General features: G+C 34.1%; 1 protein-coding gene across 5 annotated transcripts; it reads left to right on the forward strand.

Moving 5' to 3' along the window:
* The first annotated feature begins 14,165 nt into the window (after window positions 1–14,165).
* Window positions 14,166–27,703, forward strand: LOC110646663 (protein SUPPRESSOR OF FRI 4). Of its 5 annotated transcripts, XM_058145714.1 has the most exons (8): window positions 14,167–14,542; window positions 15,154–15,254; window positions 22,690–22,810; window positions 25,513–25,928; window positions 26,235–26,389; window positions 26,484–26,537; window positions 27,111–27,130; window positions 27,262–27,703. In XM_058145714.1, exons 1-7 carry the CDS (start codon window positions 14,349–14,351, stop codon window positions 27,111–27,113), a joined length of 1,044 nt encoding a protein of 347 aa, XP_058001697.1. In that variant the 5' UTR covers window positions 14,167–14,348; the 3' UTR covers window positions 27,114–27,130; window positions 27,262–27,703. The 5 variants fall into 5 exon arrangements, 4 of the variants coding, with proteins under 4 accessions (XP_058001696.1, XP_058001697.1, XP_021655872.1 ...); XR_009148257.1 differs by having other exon boundaries at window positions 14,166–14,542; window positions 26,484–27,130; XM_021800180.2 differs by having other exon boundaries at window positions 27,111–27,703.
* The last annotated feature ends 144 nt before the right edge of the window (window positions 27,704–27,847 follow it).

Consider the following 27,847-nt stretch of genomic DNA (forward strand, 5'->3'; position numbering starts at 1 on the left):
ATAACAATAAAATAAACTTAGATCTAACCTCAAATCAGAGGAAAATCTAAGCCTGTGCACGTACCATGGTAATCAAAACACAACTAACTCCATTGTCTTCTCAACAAATGAGAGAGACGGGTAATAACCTAGTCAAGCATCTATAGTGAGATATAAAACAATATCACAATCCTTTTAGTGAGCATAAATCACAATATAATTCTATTCAAAGTCAATTCCAATATCCAATAATTTTTATGCTCAACACAATTCAAATCATAAATTTGCATTTTTCCATGAAAAATTACCATCACAATTCAAAACATGTTCTATCACAATTTTCTAAAACATAATTTATTCAATCCATAACAATGCTTAATACTTGTGGAAATACCATTTCACAAAGCTAAATTCATACATACTATAACAATTTTCAATAATCATTGAATTAAATCCAATGCTTGTTAAACATAATACATAAGAAAAGTATGTCATTTAATCATATGAAATATTCAAACAAAATTAGTTAAAAACTAGTTGTGCAAAAACACAATTTAAAACAATAGCATACAATTAATCATATGAAATATTATTCATAGCAAAATCAGTTGAAAACTAGTTTTGCACAAACACAATTTAAAACAATAACATACAATTAATCATATGAAATATTATTCATAGCAAAATCAGTTGAAAACTAGTTGTGCACAAACCTCTGATGACTGTCTCCTGGTCTGGACTCAGTGTTTCCTTCCCTTTCCCTGAGTCTTTACTAACTGAGAAACACAATTTAAAGTGTTTCAGTACTAAATTAAATTGTCTCTATCGATAATGCTTGATAAGTAGTTCACTGAAATCTATTATTTGCTTAATCACCTAATATATCGACCCTCAATGTGTTCTAGGTAATTTAGGTTTTAGTGTCACTAATATGTCACATTCGATAGTGTTTTAGGGTTGGTACTCGTTACTAATTTCATTTTCTTGTTTAGTGCATTTTATTGCAAATTGCTGTATTCCGGTATACTAGTTTGACCTAGCCGGACGACCTAGTTCCCTCGGTTTTCGGGTTTCAGTCAAAACTACAAACTTGTAGATCTATGTCTTATGGAACGCGGGGCAAAATTTTAGGTCATTCTGAGTTATGTAGACCATGTTATGGTCATTTTACTATTGCTGGTCAAATGGCATCAAATTAGGTCATTTTAGGTCAATTTTGGTCAACTTTGGTTCGGCCAGTTTTTGGACCCGAACTTGTGCAAGCTGTTTGACTTGCTTATGGTCATTTCTGGGCTTTGGTGTCTTCATAAGACTTGTAGGTATGGGTCTTAACTATTCATGATTAAAATTTCAGGTCAATTGGACCTGTTTTGAGTGAGTTATGGCCTAAACACTAACTGCTGCCCAAATGGTCAGTTTTCAGGTTTCACTTGCACTTAATCCGAATTGGTCATTTTTTTATGTCACCTTGCAAGCAGAATTTTGGTATGCTTTCTCAATGAAAGTTGGCACATTTTGTGCCTAGTTTCACCTTCAATTGGTCTTATACCAATTGGAGTCACAACTTTACACTTATAACCTAATTTATACACTGCATTCATCAATCACACAACCTGCACACAATTTGCACTTCCAATTTGGCAATCCTCCTTCTTCCAAACTCCAAATAAGCATACTTGGCACTTCTAATACTCATTAAATAGTCTCAATTTCATCAAGTCATCATCAAAATTTCATCATAATTAAACAGCCCCAATTTAACATTAAAACCCGAATAATTTTTCAATTTCAATTATACATACAATTCAACCTATATACATGTCTATATTCACTCTCAAGCATCATTCAGCAAGTTTAATCATTCAAAACCATCTAAACCTAGCTCTCCTCAAGGCTACCATAAATTAGAAGGAGTGTAGACTTATCATTTCTCTTAAATTTCAAGAGAATTCAACTCACCTCATGAAGCTCATCAACTTTAAAGAAGGAAGGGTGGGGGTTCTTTGCACTTACCTCATATGTGTGACCCTTGCTGCCCTTGACAACTCCACTATTTTCTCTCCTAATGGCTGCCCAAGGATTGTTCTTGATGTGAGGATAAACTTTCATGAAGGGACTTGTTGGATTTATGGCATGAAAGGGAAGAGATTAAGCTTTGCATGAAAGTTGGCTATGGAAGTTTGGAGAGAGAGATTTGAATTCGGCAATGGGTTTCAAAGGTTGAAGAAGGTGACTTGGTTAGTGGAAATTCTGTCCACTTAATGAGTTTAAATAATCCATAGTGCTCCACTAACACAATTAACATTTAAATAATCTAAATTTTTAATTATTCCACATTTTACCCTTAATTCCTCTTAATTACTCCACACATTTGACTTCAATTTTTCTTTTTGCATTATTAAATTTTTAACACTACTAATTTTTCATGGACATTTAAGTCAAAAGTCAACTCGGGGTATCAATTGACCAAAATGCCCTTATTCGGTTTGTATTTTGAAATTTTTAGTGTTACCGATTAAATCCTTGACCCATCGATTTCTAAATTTTCATTTTTATTTATATTGACTTACTAATTTTTCTTTGACATTTTTCAAGTGTAATATTATTTATTTTTAATGGACATTTAGGTCAAAAGACAACTCGGGATGTCGAATGACCACAATACCCCTGTTCGGGTTGAATTCCCGATTTTTCGTTAACACTGGGTTTTGTCTGTTCTTCAATTTCTCACTTTTCTTTGTACTAATTATTTAATTTTTCTTTGATATTTCTAATGATATTTATACTTCAATTGATGTCTCTTTAAGTCCTAAAAATATTTTTCGTGGTTCCTCATCCGTAGGGCTAGTCAACGGTCCACGCCGTGACTTCCCGGTGCGGTCACCCATCGCTAGGGTTCTCGACTCGCTTAACTTGGTTACATTTCTTTGCTATGATTTTCCCTTTTTTTTCTTGTATTTTCTTTTCTTGTATTTCATTATTTTATATCTCCTCACTCATAACGAAGTGTAGTTCTAGGCATCCTATTGTCCTGACAAAGACAGTCACCAAGCAATGAGAATGCACTACCGAACTTAGGGGTGTTACAACACATAAGCTTGCCAAATGTTTTTTTTTTTTTTAATCATGTAAGATGATTAAAATCAAGATTAAATATAGGTTTGACACTTGGCACAATGTGATTGGGTCACTTAAACCTAGAGCTAATCAAAGGGTGACATGTGGCAAGGGTTTAATGTGTTAACCTAGCTATTTAAGTGTGGTTATGAAAAGAAAAATAACCAGCAGCCACTCCTCTCCTTTGTCACGCCACTTTGAGGTTTTTCATCTATTCTTCTTCATCTCTCATCAATTCAAAGAGATTAGCCATCAATCTCTTGAATTAAGAACACTAGAAATTGTTTCTAGTGTCCTGTTCACATCTCTAATCTCTTAAAAGGCAGAACTTGAATTTCTAATTAATAGAAAAAGCTTAGAAGCTGTTCAAGGGCTGCCATAGGTGTTCTTGGTGTGGACAAGCTAGAGGGACAACATCTGGTGTCCTGAAGACGAATCTCAAAGGCACAGACACGCTGCAGTGCATCAAGAGGTTAGTGTAATCGTTCTTGATTTAATCTAGGGTTCTAAAATTAATCTGATTAATTTTAAAATCTTAAATGGCAAATACATATCCAAAAACATATTAAAAGAGCTTTAATATGTTGTTTATCATTGAAATCAAATAGATAAAAATAAATCTTGCATGATGCATGTGACCCTAAGTGAAAATTTTTGAATTCAATGGTATAAACTTGTGTTTTTCACGTTTTCGTTCCTTCAATTGGTATCAGAGCCACTATATTTGCTATTTAGATTGTTGATTATATGATTTAATTGTGTGATTTGATCATGAGATGATTGATCCATTGCTGGTTGGATCAAGAGGTGTGGCGGCATGCTTGATGAACTCCAACATGGTGCGCATGGCTTAGGAAGCTCATGGTGCACATGGTTGTTATTAAATTCTGCAATTGTTGCATGATGAAAGGTTCATCATATGACTAATTAAAATGTTTAATTAGGATTTTTTATCACACAATTAAATAATGATTCAAATCAGAATTTTAAAAATTGTTTGAATGTGATTCAAATCTGAATTTTAAAAGTTGTTTGAATGTGATTCAAATCTGAATTTTTAAAGTTCTTTGAATCATATTTAAATCTGATTTTTTCAAAATTGATTGAATAAAATTCAGATCTGATTTTTTAAAAAATGTTTGAATGTGATTCAAATCTGATTTTTTAAAAAATGTTTGAATGTGATTCAAATCTGAATTTTTAAAGTTGTTTGAATGTGATTCAAATATGAATTTTTAAATTTGTTTGAATGAGATTCAAATCTGAATTTTTAAATTTATTTGAATCATATTCAAATCTGGTTTTTTAAGTTGAATATGAGATATTCAATTTAATTTTAGTATGTATGTTTTATTTAATTGTTAAATAGATATATGCATGATGGATGATCATGGACTATAAAAGACCAATGTGATTGGATTTATTTCTTTTATGTTTCTTTAGGATTGTAAATTAATTTATTTATTTTAATTTATTTTGGGCATGTAATATTAAGTTTGTAATAATTTTTGAATTGTAATTTCATTTATTTAAGTTCTTATAAATTCGCCTTGGTATGCCAAGGATTACTATGTAATATTGGATTGCAAGAAGTTCAAGGAGGTCAAGAGCATTGGTGGGACCAGTGGGAGGAATTCAAGATCAAGTGTTGATTATGTACTCCTTCAGCAACTCTTGTAAAATGAATGAATGAATGAAATGCACCTAGGAATGCCCTGATTCAATTCTTGGTGGCTCAGAATTGAATCCCTTAGAAAGTCCATGATCATACCATATTTATTGCTTATCCATGAATGCATGAGATGTATGGGAATGTATGCTATTATATGATATATGCATGCTAATTGGATAATGTGCAAAGTGAGACCTTAATAGTAATTAGAATGACCATAAAATCTTCCAAATAAATGATTAAGTTGGAAATGCTATAATTAAAGTAATTATAATATAGGCCCTCCATTGGGGCAATTATTTTAAGAAATTTTAAATAGTTGCATAAGATGCAATTAATTTAAGAGATTTTCTTAAGAATAATTGTTAAGCATGAGATGTTGTAAATATGTAAATGGTTTAGTGGCCAATATTGGATGTACCTGAGGACATTAAAATTATTTGCATAATTACTGGCTCAATGGGATCAACTTAACTAATGCAAGATAAGTCAATAATGGATGTACATGAGATTTTGAGCATTAAGGGCCAGGTAAAGGATTGAACCTCACATGAGATGTGATGGGCAAGGAATTGCTTACTTATAGTTTATTGTAATTCCAATAATGGATGTACCTAAGGATGATCAATAGAATTATAAGAATTCAATCACCCACTAAAAATCCATCCAACTAGGATTTCCGTTTTCTACTTTGGAAGTGTAGGATTCGCTAAGTTAGTGGGAGGATCAATTTGATTAAAAGACCATAATCATTTTGGTTAATTACATGATACATTTACTAATTAATCTGGTTATTTTCTGCAGTTAATTTTCTGATAAAAATGAGCATAAAACAACCACCACCATCCAATATCCTTGCAAGCATACTTGATCACAATAGGTTGACAGGACCTAATCATCGATTGGCTAAGAAATTTGAAACTTGTCCTGAACCTTGAACATATAGGATATGTTCTAGATTCAAATGTTCCTGGTCCCTTACCTCCAGAGGCCACACAAGAGGAACATGAAACTTTGGACAAGTGGAAGGAGCATGATATGAGAGCTAAGTGTTACATGCTTGCTTCCATGAGTAATGAGTTACAGAAGCAACATGAGAACATGCAGAGTGCGAGTGAGATCCTCCTTCACCTACAAGAGTTGTATGGTGAGCACAACAGGAATGCTAGGTATGAGATATCTAGACAGCTATTCCATATGAGGATGTCTGAGGGACAGAATGTTGGGGATCATGTCTACAAGATGGTTCGGCTGATTGAGCAGTTGGAACATCTTGACTTCAACATGGATTTCCAACTACAAACGGATTTGATCCTTCAGTCCCTTCCTGAGTCTTTTGGGAATTTTGTGACAAATTTCCATATGACTAAACAGGAATGCACCTTAGCTGGTTTACTCAACATGCTGGTTATTGCCCAAAAGAATATGCCAGGCAATAAAGGAAAAGAGGTAGCTTTGGTTGCATCTTCTTCTACTGGAAAGTCCAACAAGAAGAAGGGAAATAAGAAAAAGAAACCTCAGATTCTGGTCCTTCCAAGAAAATAGCTAAACAGAAAAGGAATACTAAAGCTGATGAAGGCAAAGGAAAGTGTTTCCACTGCCAAAAGGATGGGCACTGGAACAAGAACTGCCCAGAGTATCTTGCTTCTCTGAAGGACAAGAAGGATACACCTTCGGAAGGTATGTCCATATCTTGTTATTTAGATTCTGATGATACTCATAGTTCATCAACAGCTTGGGTTTTAGATACTGGTGCCATTTCTCACATTTCTAATGATATGCAGGAACTAGCAAACAATAGCAGCTTGCGTTCTCAAGATATTAGAGTCCGGATTGGCAATGGCTCAACTGTTGAAGCTTTAGCCATAGGATCTAAATCTTTTTACATGTTTGGACATGTTTTGTGTTTAGATAATATTTTATATGTACCTGATGCTTTTAAGAACATCATTTCTATATCTAGTTTGACTAGAAATGGCTATGAATTTCAGTTCACAGATGATGTTTGCAATATTTATTTTAAAAATAAATATGTTGGTTCGGGTTATATGAATGATGGTCTTTATTATTTGGATAATATGACAAACACAAATTGAATACAAGTGATCTAAAAAAATGCAATGCCATGGTGAAAACCAACTCAAGTTCAAAATATATTTGGCACTTAAGGTTATGTCATGTTGCAGAAGATAGGATTGCAAAACTGGAGAAAATGGGGATTCTATCCTCATTGGGCTCTGAGCCTACTCCAACTTTTGAATCTTGCCTTCAGGGTAAAAGGACTAGATCACCCTTTGTTGGACAAGGCCTAAGAGCTGAAAATATTTTGGAGCTAATACATAGTGATGTATGTGGTCCATTTAAAGAAATGGCTAGAGGGGTTTTTCATTATTTTATTACCTTTACTGATGATAAATCAAGGTTTGAGTATTTGTATTTGATGAAATACAAACATGAATTTTTTGAAAAGTTCAAAGAATTTAAATCTGAAGTAGAAAATCAAACAGGAAAGAGTATTAAAGCTCTTCGATCAGATCGTGGAGGTGAATATTTGAGTACTAAATTTGATGAATACTTGAGAGAGCATGGCATTGTTTCTCGGACTCTCCTCGAGAACGCCATAATCGAATGGTGTATCCGAAGGAGAAATCGTACCCTATTGGATATGGTGCGTAGTATGATGAGCTATCTTGATATGCCAATCTTCTTTTGAGGATTTGCATTAGAATCGACTTTGTATATTACGAATAGGACTCCATCAAAATCGGTTTCTTCCACACCTTATGAGATATGGCATGGAAGAAAACCAAGTCTTAAGCATGTTAAGATTTGGGGTTTTCGACTTATATCAAAAAGTGAACAACGATAAATTGAAGACCAGATCAGAAAAAGGTCGATTTGTTGGATATCCAAAAGATAGTTTTGGATATTATTTTTATTTGCCTACTTCACAAAAGTTTGTGATAAGTAGAGATGCCACATTTCTTGAACAATAGTTTGTTCAAGAAGGAGGCAAAGAAAGGCAAATAGAGTTAGAATTGGAGAATTCTGACCAACCAACAGATCAGATGGATATAGATCCATCTAGTCAACCTATACCCGTTGATGAAACATCTACAGCTGTTCCTCGTAGAACAACCAGGGTATCTCACCCACCAGTGAGATATGGTTTTCTTCATGAAGAAGAACAAGAGTTGTCTACTCATGAAGAAGTAGATCATGGAGATGATCCACTTACCTATGAAGAAGCTATATCAGATATAGACTCTTCAAAATGGATTGATGCTATGAAATCCGAAATTGATTCCATGTATAAGAATCAAGTTTGGGATCTTGTTGACCCATCTGAAGGTATTGTACCTATAGGGAACAAATGGGTTTTCAAGAAGAAAATTGGTTCTGATGGAAAGGTAGAGACCTATAAGGCAAGGCTAGTAGCGAAAGGGTTTCGCCAAAGGCAAGGAATCGACTATGAGGAGACTTTCTGCTTTGTTGCCATCCTTAAATCAATTAGGATTTTATTAGCAATAGTGCATACTATGATTATGAGATTTGGCGGATGGATGTCAAAGCGACTTTTCTCAATGGATACATTGAAGAAAACATTTTCATGGAACAACCTAGGGGTTTTGAATCCCAAGATGGTTCCAAGGTATGCAAGCTAAAGCGATCCATTTATGGGTTGAAACAAGCTTCGAGGAGTTGGAACATTCGTTTTGATGAAGCCATTAAATCCTTTGGTTTTATCAAAAATGAGGATAAGCCATGTGTATATAAGAAGGTTAGTGACAGTGCTATCATTTTCCTTGTCTTATATGTGAATGACATACTGTTGATGGGTAATGACACAGGTATGTTGACGACTATAAAGGTATGGTTGTCAAATACATTCTCCATGAAAGACTTAGGGGAGGCAACCTATATTCTAGGGATTCGCATCTATAGAGATAGAGTGAAAAGAATAATTGGTTTATCCCAAAGTCTATACTTGGAAAAGGTGTTAAAGAGGTTTAACGTGCTTGATTCCAAGAGAGTATTGTTACCAGTGAGACATGGTATCTACCTTTCTAAAGAGATGTCTCCAAAGACACCTGAAGAAAGAGATAAGATGGCCAGGATTCTATATGCTTCGGCTATTGGAAGTTTAACGTATACAATGTTGTGTACTAGTAGGATATCGCATATCTCGTTAGTTTGACTAGCGGTATCAATCCAATCCAGTTTGGAACATTGGATAGTATCAAGAATATCCTTAAGTACTTGAGAAGAACTAAGGATTTATTCTTGATTTATGGAGTGGAGACTTGCAATTGGATGGTTATCACGATTACGATTTCCAATCGATATCGATGATAGAAAGTCTACCTCTGGATATGTGTTCATTTGTAATGGGGTGCGATCGGTTGGAAGAGTTCCAAATAGAAACGCATTGCAGATTCCACTATAGAGGTGAGCATATTGCTTTGCAGATCTTTGCAAAGGAAGCTGTTTGGATAAAGAAGTTCGTGACAGAACTTACAGTAGTTCCTTCCATTGAGTCAGCAGTTCCACTACACTGTGACAATAATGGAGCAGTCATACAGGCTAAGGAACCAAGGTCTCATCAGAAATCCAAACACATAGAAAGGCGCTGCCACATTATCAGATATATAGTTGGGCAAGGCGATATAGCCATACAGAAAATAGCATCAGCTGAAAATCCAGCTAATCCATTCACTAAGCCTATGTCACAGACTCAGTTAGACCGACATCTTGAGAAGATAGGTCTAAGATATTGTAATGAATGGCTCTAGTGCTAGTGGAAGATTGTTAGTAGTATGCCCTAGAGCATATCATTTAGTATGTATCTTGTACATATTTTTATTAATAAAAGACATTTCAACTTTTCTGTTTACATAATATATTTATGTGTAATAGAAAAGGTCCATTGATATTTTGTTAGAAATATTATTCTTAAGTTGTTAAGAATATGAGTGACAATATTTCTAGCACAAAGTATCATAAATAGGTTCACAATCGAGGATACTTCATAATAAGGACATGACTTATCCAGAAAGATTGTATTCATGTTTGTTCCCAAGTTATTTATATGAGATATAAATAAGATAGAATAGTGAGTCTCATGCCATATAACAAACATGATAGGCACTTATAAATGATAAGTAGGCCGAACCAGTGACACTTATGACAAGCACATGGAGTTTACTCTTGTCAATGTTTTGTCATAAATCATATCAGTGCATATAATCTTTAGACCTGAGATAGCACAGTTATCTTGTATATAGGTAGTTTGAGTTTGATACTGCTTTTCATACTTGTACTATGTATGGGTCTATGGGCATGTGTTGGCTCCTACTAGTTATATATGGAGGTAGGTGTTGATCAAGATGGAATCTGTTCCTCTAAGTAAATAGAGATAAAATCCTATGTTCATTTAATTGTTCTTGATGTTTCAACCTCCTGGCCAGGACAGATAGATTTATTTAGAAAAGAGTTTCTGATGAGAAAATCTTTTTAATCAAGAACTGAAATTAAAAGAGAACATAATATTCATAGCAAATGGAGTTTGACATAAACCATGACTCCAGCTTGAGTTGGGATTTTGTAACAGAGAGATTCTAGTGCATGGTAACATATGATTATAGGTTCATTTAAGGTAAACCTTATTACTAATTGGGTGGCCATGGCATGCTATGCTAGGTGTTAACCATGGTCTATGAGGTGCATAAAATGATTTAGAGAAATCATTTATGGTAAGAAAGAGTTCTGATGATATTAAGAGTTGATATCATGTCTCATTACCAATTAGTGATGAGCCTAGTAAGTCACACACATACACAAGTTATCACCAATTTAAATATGATTTAATTAATTAATTAAAGAGTTTAATTGATTAATTAAATAGGTTTGGTTTGCAATTAAATTGCAAAGTCCCTAGCATGACTTGAAACCAAATCTAGATTATTGGATGTGTAGTATAAATTAAATTTATATTTAAAGTATTTAAATATGAATTTAATTAATGAGAAATTAATTAATAGAGATTAATTAATTAATTTATATTTGATATAAATTAATCAGAAGAAGAAAAATAATTATTTTGGGTTAAGAACTCAAAATTATGACACAGGGGCATTTTGGTCATTTCACAGTGTGACACGTGGCACCATGAGTTGGTGACACATGGGATTACACATAAGCTTGCCAAATGTTTTTTTTTTTTTAATCATGTAAGATGATTAAAATCAAGATTAAATATAGGTTTGACACTTGGCACAATGTGATTGGGTCACTTAAACATAGAGCTAATCAAATGGTGACATGTGGCAAGGGTTTAATGTGTTAACCTAGCTATTTAAGTGTGGTTATGAAAAGAAAAATAACCAGCAGCCACTCCTCTCCTTTGTCACGCCACTTTGAGGTTTTTCATCTATTCTTCTTCATCTCTCATCAATTCAAAGAGATTAGCCATCAATCTCTTGAATTAAGAACACTAGAAATTGTTTCTAGTATCCTGTTTACATCTCTAATCTCTTAAAAGGCAAAACTTGAATTTCTAATTAATAGAAAAAGCTTTAGAAGCTGTTCAAGGGCTGCCATAGGTGTTCTTGGTGTAGACAAGCTAGAGGGACAATATCTGGTGTCCTAAAGACGAATCTCAAAGGCGCAGACACGCTGCAGTGCATCAAGAGGTTAGTGTAATCATTCTTGATTTAATCTAGGGTTCTAAAATTAATCTGATTAATTTTAAAATTTTAAATGGCAAATACAGATCCAAAAACATATTAAAAGAGTTTTAATATGTTGTTTATCATTGAAATCAAATAGATAAAAATAAATCTTGCATGATGCATGTGACCCTAGGTGAAAATTTTTGAATTCAATGGTATAAACTTGTGTTTTTCACGCTTCCGTTCCTTCAAAAATAAGTATAAACTATTAGTTTCTGATATTTCAGTTCTTTCATTAACTTTTGTAATCACAACAATTCACAGATACCTTGACCAATGGCTCTATATTCAGTTTATACACTAGATATAGCGGTCACACTTTATTTCTTACTTCTCTAAGTGACCAGGTTATCACCAACAAAAGTAAAATACCATTGTTGACCTCCTATCATAAAAAGATCTAACCCAATCTGCATCTATAAAAACCTTTATTTAAAGATGTCCATGCTTTGAGAAAAGAAATCATTTCTAAGAGGCAGATTTCAGATATCTTAAAATGCGAAAAACTTCTAAATGAGATTCATGAGGATCATGCATATATTGACTCACCAGACTTACTGCAAAGGCTATAACTAGTCTAGTGTGTAAAAGATAAATCAATATGCCAACTAATCTTTGCTATCTCCCTAAATCCATTGACTCCCCAACTCTAGATTGCAATCTATGATTTGCCTCAATGGGAGACTCTATCGATTTATAACCCAACATACATGTTTCTTCCCAAAGATCTAATATGTACTTCCTCTGAGAAATAAAGATCCCTTTATTTGATATGGTAATCTCTATTCTAAAAAAGTACCTCAATTTTCCCAAGTCCTTAATCTCAAACTCTTGTGCTAGATGTTGCTTCAGATTTGCAATTTCTTCATCATCATCTCTTGTCACTACTATATCATCCACATAAACAATAAGTAATTGATAAATACATAATTAATATTTTTACTCCCATTAAATTTAGTGTTTCTAGTGTATTTTTATGTCCAATTCAGTTGATTAAAGTATAATTATCAATTAGGCATATTTTTAGAGAGTTGTTGGAATGATTGTGTTAAATTAAGAATTTTTTAGCATTTACATTAATTTTGTATTTGTTGTATTTTTTAGGTGTTTCTAAAGTTGTGGGTCTTCAAATCCATTATTGTTTAATTCATTGAAAAGCTAAGTCAGAGCACTAGAAATGACAAAGAGGGACCAAAGCCTAAATCAGTCTCCAAGGTTGTCAAAATTAGCTATAAATCTATTACAAAAGCCCACACTTGACGTGTCATGACTAGTTTTGGTACTTATTTTATATATGGAGCTCCAGATGTCCAAATAAAGTAAATCCAGGCCTAATTGAACCTTAAGAACCACCTCTACAATTTCTATGAAGGGCTAAAGACAAGACTACGTTGTTTTGGTGGTTAAAAAGGCAGTGAAGTCAAATTTATGGGTTGGATGGTCTGACAGAACCAGTTATGATAACCTAGTTATGAAAAAACACCTCTTCTTTTTTCTCCTTATACTCCCCCTGAAGAGGTGACTTGACAGGGAAATATGACTCAGATTTTCTAAAGGTAATTTCCATATTGATGAAATATTTCCTAGTAGGAGGATGATAACATTTATAGCCCTTTTGAGTATCAGAATAATCTATAAACACACATTTAAGAGCTCTAGATTCTAACTTCCCAATATTTATTTTGTGGATAAAACAAACACATCCAAAAATTTTTAGAGGAATAGTATAGGAATTATGGCCTTGTTAAACTTCTAAAGAGCTCTTAAAGTTCAATGTTCTTAGAGACATTCTATTGATAAGATATATTGCAGGAAGAACTGCATCCCCCCAATAAGGTGTGAGTAGATTCATAGTAAACATAAGAGATCGAGCCACCTCCAATAAATGTCTCTCTTTTTTTTTTTTTTTTTTTTTTCAGACACTCCATTTTGTTCACTAGTCTTGATATAACTAGTTTGATGTATTATATCATTTGAATCCAAATAAGTATGAAAAACACTATTAATATATTTCGTGTCATTATCAATTCTTAAGATTATAATATTAGCATTAAACTATGTGCAAATCATTTTGTGAAACTATTAAAAGCAAGAAAATACTTCACTTTTTTCTCTTATTAAATAAACTTATGTCAGTCTAGTGCAACAGTTAATAAAAGTGACAAATTATCTATATTCAGACAAAAAAGTAGTTTGGATAGGTATTCATACATCAGAATGAATAGTTATAAAAAGAATCAAACTTTTATTATTTATTGAAGGATAAAATTATCTTGTGTGTTTAATAAATTCATAAATATCAAAAATTAATAATTTTAAATTATATTTTATAAATAAATTAGAATACAATTATTTTAAAGTAGAAAAAGATGAATATCCTAATTTTTTATGTCACTAAAGTACTCTTCATTGTTTTTTGGTCTTTTTATTGAAACTAGGAACCTTTTTTTTTTTTTTATCATAGGCCCGTTGTATGTTAATATGAGATGGGATTTGGGGCTTTACTCTTTACTGGTTGAAAGGACTCTGAGCTCATTTGTGTGCCCAAAACTTTATTAATGAAACTATTATTTTTCAAGGAAAAAAAAAAAAGGGCGAAGAAATTTCCATTACTATTTACGAGGATGGGACCCACGAGCTTACCATTATAAAAGATGACATGGCAACCGGGTTTTGGGATTCCTCAACACAATTGCCGTCATCATCAATCAACTCTAACAGATCAGAAAACAGAAACCCTAATCCAACAATTTCCGAGTTCAGAGACATCCAAGAAGTAGAAGAAGAAGAAGAAGAAAAGAGATTTTGAGCTCGCTTGAGGGACAGAATAAGAGAAGAGATAGAAAAAAATGGGAAAGAAGAAGAAGAGAGTATCTTCAAAAGTGTGGTGCTATTACTGCGATCGGGAATTTGATGACGAGAAGATTCTAGTTCAGCATCAAAAGGCCAAGCACTTCAAGTGCCATGTCTGTCACAAGAAGCTCTCCACTGCTGGTGGAATGGCCATCCATGTCCTCCAGGTTCACAAAGAGAGCGTCACCAAGTACTTCTCTATCAATCTCTTAATCTAATTCTATAATTTTTGATAGAGAATGTGATTTAAATTTCGTCGGTTTGACTTGGGATTTTTTTTATTGCAAAATTAATGCTCTGTTTGGTTCAGAAGCTGAAAATTTTTTTTGCTAACAAACACTTTAGGGGAATAGGCTGCTATTTGCGTTTTAACAAAATTTTCAGGGACTATAAATCATATGAGGATTATCCAGGAACACAGTGGGTTTTGTGGTCAAATTGCTTACAAAATTTGGAATTGATAATGCCTAGATTCTGTGTATACTTTCGTTCTCGAGGCTCTAGTGTTCATAGGATAATTGCTGAAAGATTTAATCTTTCTTTCGAGAGCATCCGATTCCAGTTTACCATTGCTGTTGGATCAATTTAGTGCTGTTGTTTCACATTCTCTTAAAATATGTTGGAAAGGTATCTTACAAACTGAAAATTTTTACAATGAGTGAACAACCCATTTTTGTGGTTTATTTTTTCTTTCACTTTTTACCCTTTTTTTCCCCTATTTTTCATAACTTTGTTTTTGCCTTATATGTTTAATTAATGTTTCAATTTCACTGGTCTTCTTGGGTTGATGACTTTTTTTAGGGTTCCCAATGCAAAACCTGGAAGAGAATCAACTGATATTGAAATATATGGAATGCAAGGGATCCCACCTGATATCTTGGCTGCACACTATGGAGAAGAAGGTAAGGAACTTGACATGTGTTGCTTTTAGTTAGTTTATATATATATATATATATATATATATATATATATATATATATATATATATATATATATATATTATGTGTGTGAATTGTTGTGTAGAGTTGAGCATCATTCGAGTTTAATTTGTTTGAGTGATTTGCCATTGTTCCTATGCTTTCCCTTGAGAGATGTGTGGTCATTGGTAGAATTAGAGAGTTGAGTTTATATATGAGATACAATATAGTTTAGCAGAGACTAGCTGAGCTCTTACTAATACGTGTCCCTGTACAAAAGGAGTAATATACTCCTGTGATTAGCTATTTAATATAATATTTCCCTTATCTGACTACTTTGGCCTGAACTATTCCTGACTAAAGAAAAGAGAGGTTGTATACTTGGCTTCGACCTCTAATACAAGAAAACAATTTCACTCCATTATGATTTTACCGAATACCATTAAGTACTCTTCTTAAGAACTCAGGTAAAAGTCTCATTTAGTTTATAGGGGTACCCTTACAATGTAAATACATTCAAGATGAGATACTTTAAATTAATTACAATAATCAATATGACATTGTATTTCCTTTCCTAGGGTAATTATATTTATTTATCCTCAGTTGTACAACTTTATAGCGTATAATTAAGAGATTTTTTTTTTTATTCCATTTTGAAATAGTTCATATCCTCTTCTAACCTATTTTTTGATGGTTATCCACGATAAAAAAGTCAATTGGTCTATTACCCTTTATAAATAGGTCTATTTAGTCTAATTGTTTTGTAAACCCACCTTGATATCACTTGTCTTCATCATCTCAGAAATGTCAGAGCAATGTTATTAAGGCGAAAGGCGATGTTAAGGTGATAGGGTGCCCTATGACCTTAGGTGAGAGGCGAGATGAGAGCCTTTTTGAAGTGAGGCAATATAGCCTATAACATTAAAATCATACTTTTAACTTAAAAGGAAAAAAAATATTATTTGCAGTTGCAGTGCACTATATGTAATGTAAGAGAAATAGAAAGCTAAAAATAATAAGGTTATAGAATGGAAATAAAATTCAAAGAAAGATTAATTAACTCCACTTTATTAGGGTTTAGAGTTGGTGTTTGATGAAAAAGGCATTGAAAACTCTTTAATCGATAAGATTTATATGGGACAAGAAAATTTACATATCTGGAAAGAATATTCTAGCTTAATCAGATCTTGTATTATAGCTAAAAATGGAGCATGTCAAATATGTATCATTTGAATCTCTAAAATCTTTTCTATTTATTTTTATTCTTTATCTGAGGAAGAGTTGACTTAGAATTCACGAGCTGTACATTTACTTAGCTGTACAATCCTTGATTTATATCTTAATTTGTTGTAATCCCTTTTTAGCTGTATAATCCCTGATTTAGTTCCTAATTTGTTGTAATCCCTGATTAGTTTTTTTCCCCCATTGTTTAGTTAGGTCTTCTTGGTGTAACTTGAAAAAAGAAAAAAAAAATTTCTTTTTGTTATTTACAACTAGCCTAAATTAGTGTGATTGCGTAAGTCTTAGGAGAACATTAAGCTATTAGTGCAGATTTAGTTCCTAATTTGTTGTAATCCCCGATGATGAAAAGTGTTACATGAAGAAATTACCTTTTAATCTTTTGTTTTGTAAAAAACAAATTTAGAAAAAAAGAAGTAAACCTTACATGAAAAAGTTGCTGCCTCTGTCACTTTTTGCCTGGCGCCTTTCTCTCTGGGGTGCTCGCCTCATGCAATCTAGGTGAGGTGCTAAAAGGTCACCTTGCCTAGTGCCTTGGAGTGCCTTTAACAACACTGTGTCAAAGTCGTTATCACCTTAAAATAATACAATTAGACCTCGTGTGCAAATTTCGATGATTGAGATAGTCCACTTGGTGTGTCTTTACAGGTGTTCATTCATTATTGACTCTCCTATTGTATAAATAGACACCAACCATTTTAGGTAGTTTAACTTAGAAAAAACCTTTATTTTATCCTTTACCCTTCCTTCCTTCCTTCCTTCCTTCATCTGAGTACCATAGTAGGAGTCCATTTTAGTTTTCTAACTCTTACTGTCTGGCTAGGGAACTAGTTGGGTCCTATACCCGTTAGCTAGCACACCTCTGATCAATTAAATTTCTCCTTATCCCAAACCACGATACACAAAAGCAGTCGTATATACCCTATAGAAGCACTCAGAAGTAGTCATACATGCTCTAGAAGTACTAGAGCTTCCTTATCTCCTTTAACAGCATCTCATCCACGTGTCCATTACTTAGATACCCCCCGTATCACGAGTTATCAATATATAAACTTTTTATCCCTGCTTTCTTTATTTCTTTGTTAATCTTTGGTTTACCATTCAAATTCATGGATTGCTGCAAGGTCAAGAGAATGTGACGTGAATTGTGGAACTCCAATCTCCAAGACTCTTCTAAACTTATGAGTTAGCTTAGTATTAGTCTGTATAAGCAAGTTAATGTCATTTTTTTTTTCGCCTTTATATTTTGAAGTTAACATAGAAGTCAAACTCTTGTCTATTTATTTGTCCATTGTTTGAGGATATATTTTTGGTAAGGGTAAGATTCTCATGGATTGATCGATTGGTTTTGGAATGTAAGTAGGTATAATTTGATGACAGTAAACGCATTTATGTAGGTTCAGGGTCAGCTTCTACTTTTGACAGTATTGTCCTATCCTCGTTCTACAGTTTAAATGAGCTTTTTGAATTCCAACCTCTCTCTCTTTGTAAACTGGATATATAGAATTATAGTTATTTGTTCTCTAACAATTGGGCATGGAGAGAGTGGAATGAAGGAGAAGGCTTCACATAGCCATGCCAAATAGTTTGAAATAAGTGTTTGCTTGAGCTTAGTCAAGTTGGGGTCCTTGGGTTTGCCCCTTGAAATTGGCTGGCAGGGAAAAATAGACCCAAAACTGTAAATTAGGATCAATTAAACCCATAAGTTGGTGAACTCGGCTAAATAAACCCAAAGTTGGCCTTGATGAATAACACATGCTGAGAAAGCCAGTGAATGATTTACAATGTTAGTAAAAAAATGACCACACAGAGAGGACTAATATATATATTTTTTTGAATCTCTCTCTCTCTCTCTCTCTCTCTCTCTCTCTCTCTCTCTCTGTGGTTGTGTTAACAAAGGGCAGGAATGCAGATGGGAGAAAAGCTTTAGGTTTTATGCCTGTTACAGAGAAGGAAAAACACAAAAAGCGAGAAAAGAAAACCCCAAAATTTACTTAGAACTCTATCCCTTCTCTGCACAATTGTGAAAAAGTAGAAGAAACTCAAATGCATCAATAGATCGAAAGACGCATGGATTGAATCAAGTGAAAAGAGAGCTTCTTACAGATGGCTGAGGCTGGTGCAGAAATGATCTCTTCAATGGTGGTCTTGGCGATGATGGAAATGCCATGGCCAGCAACGGACTGCCAGAGAGATTGGAGAGCACCAGATTGTTGTAAAGGATCATTGGGGAGAAGGTTTGCTTGGATATGAGAGAAGAGTATATCCATCTTGATCTATGCCAAGACCAAGATTTGAAGGTTTTCTTTGGGTCAAGAAGCAGAGATAGGGGTTTTGCTTTAGAGGGTATGTTTCAGTGATTGGAACATGGGAATTTGAATTTTGAAATTTTGACTGGAAATAGAGAGAGGATAGAGGGGTTTAAAAAACAACTTGAAGTTGATGAATTTAAGACACTAGGGGATATATATATATATATATATATGAATACGAGAAGGGATGCAGTTGGAAAGGGTAGCAACGGAATGAGAAGAGAGAGTGAACTGAAGATAGATTGAGAAGCCAAGTGATGGGTAATAGCAGCGAAATGTGAAGATCTAAAACAGTTTGTTCTGCATATGGATATCTGTAACATCTTCTTTTCTTCCTCTAATTTCTTCAAAGAATAGCTGAATAAAAGCAGTGATTACTCATTTTTTGGTTCTTGTAAGGCAAATTTGGTAAAATGCAGTTAGGTTTTATTGTTATTTTATTCTCTTTAGCTTAAAGAAACAATTTTAAATTCTTTCCTCAATTTATTATTTATTTCTGCGCATGTTATTTACCAGCCACGATTTGGTTTTATTTGGCCTAGTTTGCCAACTTCTGGGTTTAATTGACCCAAATTTACAATTTGGTTTTGTTGTCCCTGGCCCTCAATTTTAGGGGGCAAATTGACCTTTATTCTTTTTAGCTAGTTATTCTTTAACAGCATAAGTTTTACCTTCTGTAGTTCTTGCATTATAAATAACTGAATGACTGAATAAGATTGGTGGGCAATTTCTAAACCATTCAGTTTCTGCAATCTACTTGGGGTAGCGTGTGGGTGTGAGGCAATACAAACAGAGATCAGTTTTTGCACCTAAAAGGCAGATGATTGAATTTCAATACTTTTTTTTTTTTAAATATTTTTATGATGATCAAAGGAAGACTACATTAATACCAACATTCAAATATGTATGCTAAAATTATACACTTATAAGACTTCCCTCTATAAAGGCTATTTGCAAAATATAGATAAGCAAAATGATTTATACAAAAAGTCTCATCAGATAAAATTAAGATCCTTCTTCTTTGGTTTATTTTATTTGTGTCACACTGTGTTTCTGAATCCTCAAAAGGCTTTAAATGGATGGCTTTTCACGCCACCTTTAAGCTAGCCATACATTTAAAAAATGGTTATATTGGAAAGAATTCAAACAACCTGAACAATTCAAGTGTAAATTCCTGGTTTTAGACATTTTTATTTGAGTCAGGGTCAGAATGGTAATTTATTTTGAATTAGGGGTTTAATTTGCATCTGAACGAATTTGTTTTACATGAGTTTTGTTAGCTTAATGGGATTGTCATATGCTGTTTTCCACCTTTGTGATATTGGGTTTTTTTTTTTTTTTTTTTTTTTTTTTTGTCCTAGTGAATTAAAGTGGGACACCTGGAGCTCCTCCTATTGAGATTTAGTAATATGTAAAGCTTATGTTAACAGTGGTTTTGGTGGTTGACATTTTTATAGAATAACATTGGGAGTTGGTGATATTTTCCTTACTTTTCTTGTTTCTGGTTTTTATTTGTAACCCCTAAGGTAATGGATTTTTAGCTGTCTTTTCTAAAGATTCTGGAAAACTGATGTGGAATCAGATTTGCACCTCAAGTGTGACTTTGTTTGGATCTTCAACATTTGTTGCCTTAAGCAACACCTGGGTGACATCAGGCTGGCCCCACTAGATTCAAATCTAATGAATTGTACAAAGGATAAAGATTTGGTGATTTGATTACTATATTGGTGGATAAATCTTATAAGTGGATTTGGGGAAATGTTGGATGTATTTTTAGGGGATATTGCGCTTTAAGAAAAAAAAAAAAACAGAGAATGTAATCATATATGGAATGGAACTTTAAAGTTTTATGAGGAGAACATTCTCTTTGCAACTTCCTCTGTAGCTTCAATTTAGGGTGCTGTGGCTGAGGCAAACTGAGCTAGATTGATGATTGTTTGATTTTGGATGGCTGAACTATGATCTAGACTTGGTTTGTCGACTTTATAAGCAAGCTAAGTGGTTTGGAAAATTCTGGTTCCTTTTACTTTGATTTGGGTTCATGCTTCTGAGAGCAACTATCTAGTGTTGCCATTGACCCATGCTTTAAAAGGTGTCTTTTAGGTGCCTCCAGACGTATACTTTTCACCCTCCCTTATAGGTGTATGCATCTTAACTTGGACTTTGTTAGCCAGCCAAGAAGTTGGAAAAGTCTGGCTGATACTATTGATTTTGCTTCACACTTACCTAAGTTAAATGTTTAGTGGCAGGTGATGTCATTGTCTTGTGTTTTAGAGGTATCTTTGAGGTGCTCCCAGGCTTTTAATTTCATGCAAGAGTCTTATCCTAATCTGTGCATATGCACACTTTAGTCAAGTTGGCATTTTTTGATGTCATAAAGCTGAGGCATATGCTAGCTGAGGCAGGCACTGTTATAGCTTGCTGAGTTTATTTTTATACTGTAAATGATTAAATTGAGAGCAAGGTAACATCAAGCACAACAAAGTCAGTGAGGGCCCATTTAGCATGGTAGTTGTTTTTGGTTTTTGTTGTCTAATGGTTAAACAAAATTATATTGTTTGAACATTTTTTTTTGTTACTCGAGGTTTTTGAAGAGGAAAATAGGTTGCTACGACAAGTTGTGGTTTTTACCTATTTTCCAAAATACAAATTTGCAGTTTTAGAAAACAACCTCCAAACACAGGAAACACAATTGATAGCAAATGTGCCTAAACAAGACTTGCTTGAGAGAGAAATCAACATGGTAAAATCAATGGTCAAACTAGTTAGGTTGTCTTTTATGGCTGCAATTTTTTTCTTTTTTCATGTGGTTTAGGTTTGAGTCATTTTTGGAAGATTGGAAGACTTGGTCACGAACACAATATTCATTTGTAATTTTTCTTGCTCAATCTGTTTGAGTTTGAGAAGTTAAATGGAATCAGTTTATGCATTAGCTTGGCCTTGTTTAGGCACTTGCTCATTTGCTCTGCAAACAATTATGTAAATTGATATTATCAGTTCATTTAAAGGGGTTATGGCTTGAATACTCTATAAGTTAGAATTTTTTTTTTCCCCAGGAATGAGGTGGAACTATAATTGACCCATGTGATAGGTGAATATATGGGTAAGATAATTCTGAAAATGAAGGAGGGAACTCTTGCTATTGTTATGATTTATCCGGTGTTTCTTGTAATTTCATTGCCTTCACTATCAAAGTACTTTCCCCTACCTAAATGATAGGTAGTGTTGAATAGAAGGGTTTATCTTAGCTGACTAGTCATTTAGGCTAGGGTTGCATTTAGTTGAGTTGACAATGGCATGATTTTGATTGATGTATGTGATTGTAACCTTTGAAATTAAAAAAAAAAAAAAAATCTTATTTGTTTATTAATTTAATTTGGATTGATTTGATTCAGATAGCTGACCTTTTTCTACATTAGTTTGTTTTGATTCATCTAGTTAAGACTATTGCGAGATCATAGTTAATAAAATAAAATCTGGCCTTGGTCAGTGAGTTGTTTAATGTTGACATGCTACCCTTATTTGAGCTGCACACCTTAATTGCATGATGTGTTTTGCATTTATCATATGGTTGTGGTATCTTTTTCCATCTGTGTAGTCATTTGAGGGCTTTACATTTTTCTTACCTTAGTGGAATTTTTGTCTTAATTGAAGCTATAAAGAAGGATCATTAGATAAAATTTCATGCCCTATTTTATATGAACCTATTATCTTGCTTGGAGCTGAAAACTAGTGAGTAATGCTTTTATAACCTGTATTTATTATATTTCCCTCATAGTGGAATTCATGTGCATTTATGCTTTACTATAAGTTTGAATATATTGTGCATAGCAAGTTATCCTTTCTGACAAATATTAACTTTCTTGCAGAAGAAGAGGCTCCATCAAAAGTTGCCAAAGTGGATGTTCCATCTGTTCCGCTTGTTGGTGTAGTGCCAGGATCATTGGGTGTTGGATATCCTCCACAAACTTTAGGTGCAATACAGCCAATGTATGTTTTCATACTTCTGTTCTCTTTGCTAGAATTAGAAGATTGCCATTACTTTTGGGCTTAAATTTTATCATTTGCAAGCATTGATCATAGTCACTAGTATTTTGGATGAACAATTTCCAATCAACATTTGAATCATTGAATGCACGCAGTGTATCTGCTTGTTGTAAAGTTTTAGTTACAGTGATAGGGATGCCTCACATAGCAATGGTGCATCGTTGTTGCAAGTTTTTTTATATATATATATATTTTTTAAATTTTAACTGTGCATGGCATAACACTTTATTATGTGATGTTTTGCTACTCTGATGCTAGCGGCCATCAAATTTTGAATCTTCTCAAATATGTTCTGGTTTGGTTTAAACATGTTTGCCTTGTATTTTTGAATATTATACATAGTGAACTTGTTACCTGTCAAACAAGGACTTCACAATTTGATTTAAGTATATGAGCTTTCAGTTGCCATATGGAGGGGGTTCTAGTTTGTCTACAATAAGCAGGTAAATAATTAATAAATAAACACTATGTGCTGTAGGTTATTTTGTAATGATGATTTTTTTTGGGTTAAATTTTGCAATTATTAATGTTTTATCAGATACACACAGACACACACTTAAGCTTAACTATTCAGCAGAGAACCCCCATCTATACAAAGGCTTTGTGTTGATCACACCATATTGTGCAACATCAAGTAGCAAGTCCAGCATGTTGATAGAAAAGAAGAAATGACCTGCCAATGGCCTCACCTAAGGCAGGCCTAGGGTGGCCCTGAGCTTAGCTTGATCATTATTAAACTGTGCTCATGCTTGATCTTGAATTCACAATGAGCTTCAGTTTGATTCAGGGCTGGGCCATTCTTGTTTTTGCCCTTAAAAGTTTTGTTTAACTCTCTCAAACAGACTTTTCAAATACTTAAATATTATTTAATGGATGAATAGGGAGAATTGTTAATCCTGATACATGCAGTAACAGCATTTTGAATCCATTCAATTTGAATTGGTGTTTTCTCCATCATAATTATTGATAGTACTGTTGTCTTTTAAATCTCAGAATCTCATGATTGTGATTGGAGAAGGAAATGACAAGAAAATGATTTTTTTTAAAATCTTTAGTTGAGAATTAAAAGCACTCCTAATTGTTTAGTTTAAATCTCAATTGATTAGGAAAAAAAAAAAAATAAATATTATGTTCTAAGTTTTTTGCATTAGAAAATATAACAGAAGATATTTGTTTGAAAAGTATAGTTATAGTAATATATCTAAAATTTTCATGCAATGTAATCATATGCATATAAAAGTGAAACTTAAATAAAACAGAGACAAGTGCAAAAGAGGATTTTGTATTGAATTTTCATAGTAACAGCAATACAATGGTTCATTCTCCTTTGACAGAGCAATAATGGAGGCTTCTCAATTCACTCATTCAATACAAGTAAAATAAAGTAAGAAACAGAATTTCAGCAACAATGATAACTCCTGCCCAAGCAATGATGCCATTGATTGATTGAAGTTCATCACATGCCTCTCCCTTTTTTTTCTTGGTTCCTTTTTGTATCATCTTTATTGCAGCTTCTGTGATTTTTTACGAGGAGAATCCATGGGTGGCATTCTTTCCGTGATTTTCTCCAACCAACTTGGCTCCTCCGCCCATATTTCTTCTAGCTCTCTGTTTCCAGATTCTGCCATTCCTTTATTCTTTCGAAAATACACCCTGAGTGCTCCTGGGCTTGTTTGATCCCCTGGTGAGCCCACCTTCTTAGCCTGTTTCTTAACAAAATGATCAAGAATTAATCAGCATTAGGGATGCAGATAAATATTTGCAGGAGCTACCAGCCATGTTATCTGAAAAATGATAGCTCTAGGTGGTGGCTCATTCAACAAGTCGTAGGTCCCTATCCCTTATATTCAAGCAACGCCAAGCATAAACAGGCTACCTCAACTCTAGCTAAACCCAAATATGAATAAGGCTTGATGTTCCTGTCAGATCTCAGCACAATTGAAACATGTACACACTTATATACAGTTGAGCTATGCTTAGAAAGCTTCTTGTCATTCATTATTGACATTGAAAAATAATCTAACTTGGTTAGATAATCTTATGGGTTATTTAGGCTTTATGTTTGTCCCTGCCTGAAATGAGCAGGTTTCAGGAGGTCCCATAGGCCCTGGGATTGTTCTACGAGGTATGAGTTGGTTTGGATTAAATGATTTGTATACCTAGATATTCATGGTAGATTATTTAGTGGAAACAATTGTATACATTGAATTATTTAAGGTCCCAATCCCATGGATTAATGCAACATCACCATATTATTACATTTGCATTTATGTTCTTTCCTGAAATTCTTGATACTTTAGCTGCAATCATGGGTGCCTGAATTTTCGACCATAATTTTCCGGACTATTTTCTGCTCTGAGTCATCTATAATGTTTCTTGTGGATTTCTGATTTCCATCTTAATTTACAACTGACTGGTTGCCTTCATTGGATGTGATGAGGGCAACAAAATAAAACACTTCAGTTTCAAGGACTTAAAAATACACAAACACCACCTTTATTTGTCTGTTCATGGCAGCATTTTGTAGGAATAATTAGGAAAGCTTGATATCTCATGTCGTCTCTCTCTCTTCTCTTCTTTTTTTTTCTTTTGTTTTTTTTTTTAAGGGATTATGTGATTCAGCTTCTCATTTGTTTTGTCTATAGTTACAATTCTGCTGTCCCCGTCCCTCCTGCTGGCTGGCCAGTTCCTTCTCGTCCACAGCCATGGTTCCCACAACCTCCTGCAGTTTCAATTCCACCTCCTGCTCCAGTTGGATATGCACAGCAGCCATTGTTCCCAGTGCAAAATGCAAGGCCCCCTCTGCCCTCATCTACAGCTCCTGCACTCCAACCTGCACAAGTGGCTCCTCCTGGACTGCCTTCATCTGCAACACCCATTCCTGTATCACAACCATTATTTCCTGTTGTTAACAATAATTTGCCTCAAAGTTCACCATTTTCTGCTCCTTTACCTTCATCAAATATTCCATCAAGCTCCCCTGCAGAAGTTAAAGGTTCTGTGGGTGTGCATTCAGGAGCTAACAGTTCTCTGACAAATAGCCACCATACAAGTATTCTAGGTTTGGTTACTTGTCCCTTATTTATTGATTTTAAAATAGATTTTTCCAGAATGGATTCTCTGCCAATTGAATTCTGGTTCATTTTTTTATTTAACAATTCTCAAACTTCTGGAACTGGGATGTAATTGAAATAAACTTTCACTACACGAAACAATGTAGTAACTTTTTTTAGTGAATGCTCTGGAGTAGCATTCTACTATCACGGGATTATCTGTTGTGCCATTGCTCTTATTCGGAATTTTGCACCTGATATTTTTTTTCTAAGCACATTGATCCTTAATATTATTATGTGTGTATTTGCTGCAGGTGGGACATTAGCCAATTCACATTCGTATGCCTCTGGTCCAAATACAGGCGGTCCTTCTATTGGACCACCTCCTGTGATTGCTAACAAAGGTCCTACGACCCAACCAGCTGTTAATGAGGTCTATTTAGTTTGGGATGATGAGGCAATGTCCATGGTAAGTTGATTCTGCATTAGGAATGGCATTTTTTTTCTTGTATTATTGAATATTTTCAGTTGTTATACATGCTAATGCCTTCAAATATTTACAGGAGGAAAGAAGAATGTCCTTAGCAAGGTATCAGGTGCATGATGAAACTAGCCAGGTAAGTTACGACTACCTCTTTAATATTTGGAGTTGGTTTGCACATCTAACCAGATGGGTAGGCTTTATGCTTGTGCTTTCAGATACAGTTGTTTATTCAATGTTACCTATTTAGAGAGGTATTTACTGTATGAATTTCTGGGATAATTTTTCTTTATCTAGAACCCCCCAGTTAGGATAAGATGTGTGCCTTTGAGTATATATCTTCTGAATTTCAATCTCATTGATTGAGGGCATGCTGGTCATTTTACACTGCAATTATATTGTTTGCATAGCAATGCCACCCAATGTGTGGTTGTCTGAAGATTCAAGGGGTGTGCATGTTTATTTCTGCTGGTAGTTTGTAATTACTATTTTGACAAGCTTGCTGGAAACAACTCATGGATTCTCCATCCTTGCATCATTCACAGTTAATGAGTGTATGTATTTACTGATTTGAAATTTGAATTTGTGTTATTTACTTGCCCTATGCTTTGACTTCGAAGTGTGGGGGTTTGGGTGGAAACAAGATGATACCCAACAGATTTTTTGCTCATTCGTAGCATCATTTCAATTTATTTTTATCGTTGAACAGTGAATTCAGACTTGGCCCAGGTCAGCTTCTTTCGCGAAGTTTGGTATCTTTTGCATCGGACCAAGCTTTCAAATATCTGGTTTGTCAACCGATTTATTTATATCCACAGTTCATATGTTGATCCTTTCTGTTGGTTGGTGCATGTTTTCAGATGAGTTCAATCGATGCAGCCATTGACAGAAGGATACTGGAAAGCAGGCTTGCTGGTCGAATGGCATTTTAGATCAATTAGTGGCCATGATATACATAGCTGGATTTAACAGAATTCACATGGACTGCAAGTGGATCCTCATCATAATTGTCATTGCTTGGATCCTTCGGAGAACCAATCCTGTATGTTGTATTGTTTGTGAGAAAGTGAGGTAGACGAGGGCCATTCTTTAGCGTGTAACAAACATCAGATTCTGCTTCTTTATTGTTTCTTTTTCTTATGTTAATTCATCAAAAGTCTGTTAGGATATAGATATTGAGTTTGCCTAGACGCGCTGGTGCTGAATTTTTTCATTACGCCTTTTCTGGTCAACATTGTAACTTAGAATTGCTCATTATTTATTTTGGTGATATCAGAATTAATTTCATCGTTCAAGTTGAAACATGGTTTTTGTTATATATCTCCCCCATCCAAATTCATCATGTCTATGAACCCAAGAGAAAAACAATGATGTGGTGCCCACCGTCCAGCCTTGTCAAAGGCGCCTCACTTTGCTAGGGCAAGGTGTGTCCCTGTTCTAAGGGGC

The sequence above is a fragment of the Hevea brasiliensis genome, chromosome 4, assembly GCF_030052815.1.
Source record: "Hevea brasiliensis isolate MT/VB/25A 57/8 chromosome 4, ASM3005281v1, whole genome shotgun sequence".
NCBI classification, from domain to species: domain Eukaryota; kingdom Viridiplantae; phylum Streptophyta; class Magnoliopsida; order Malpighiales; family Euphorbiaceae; genus Hevea; species Hevea brasiliensis.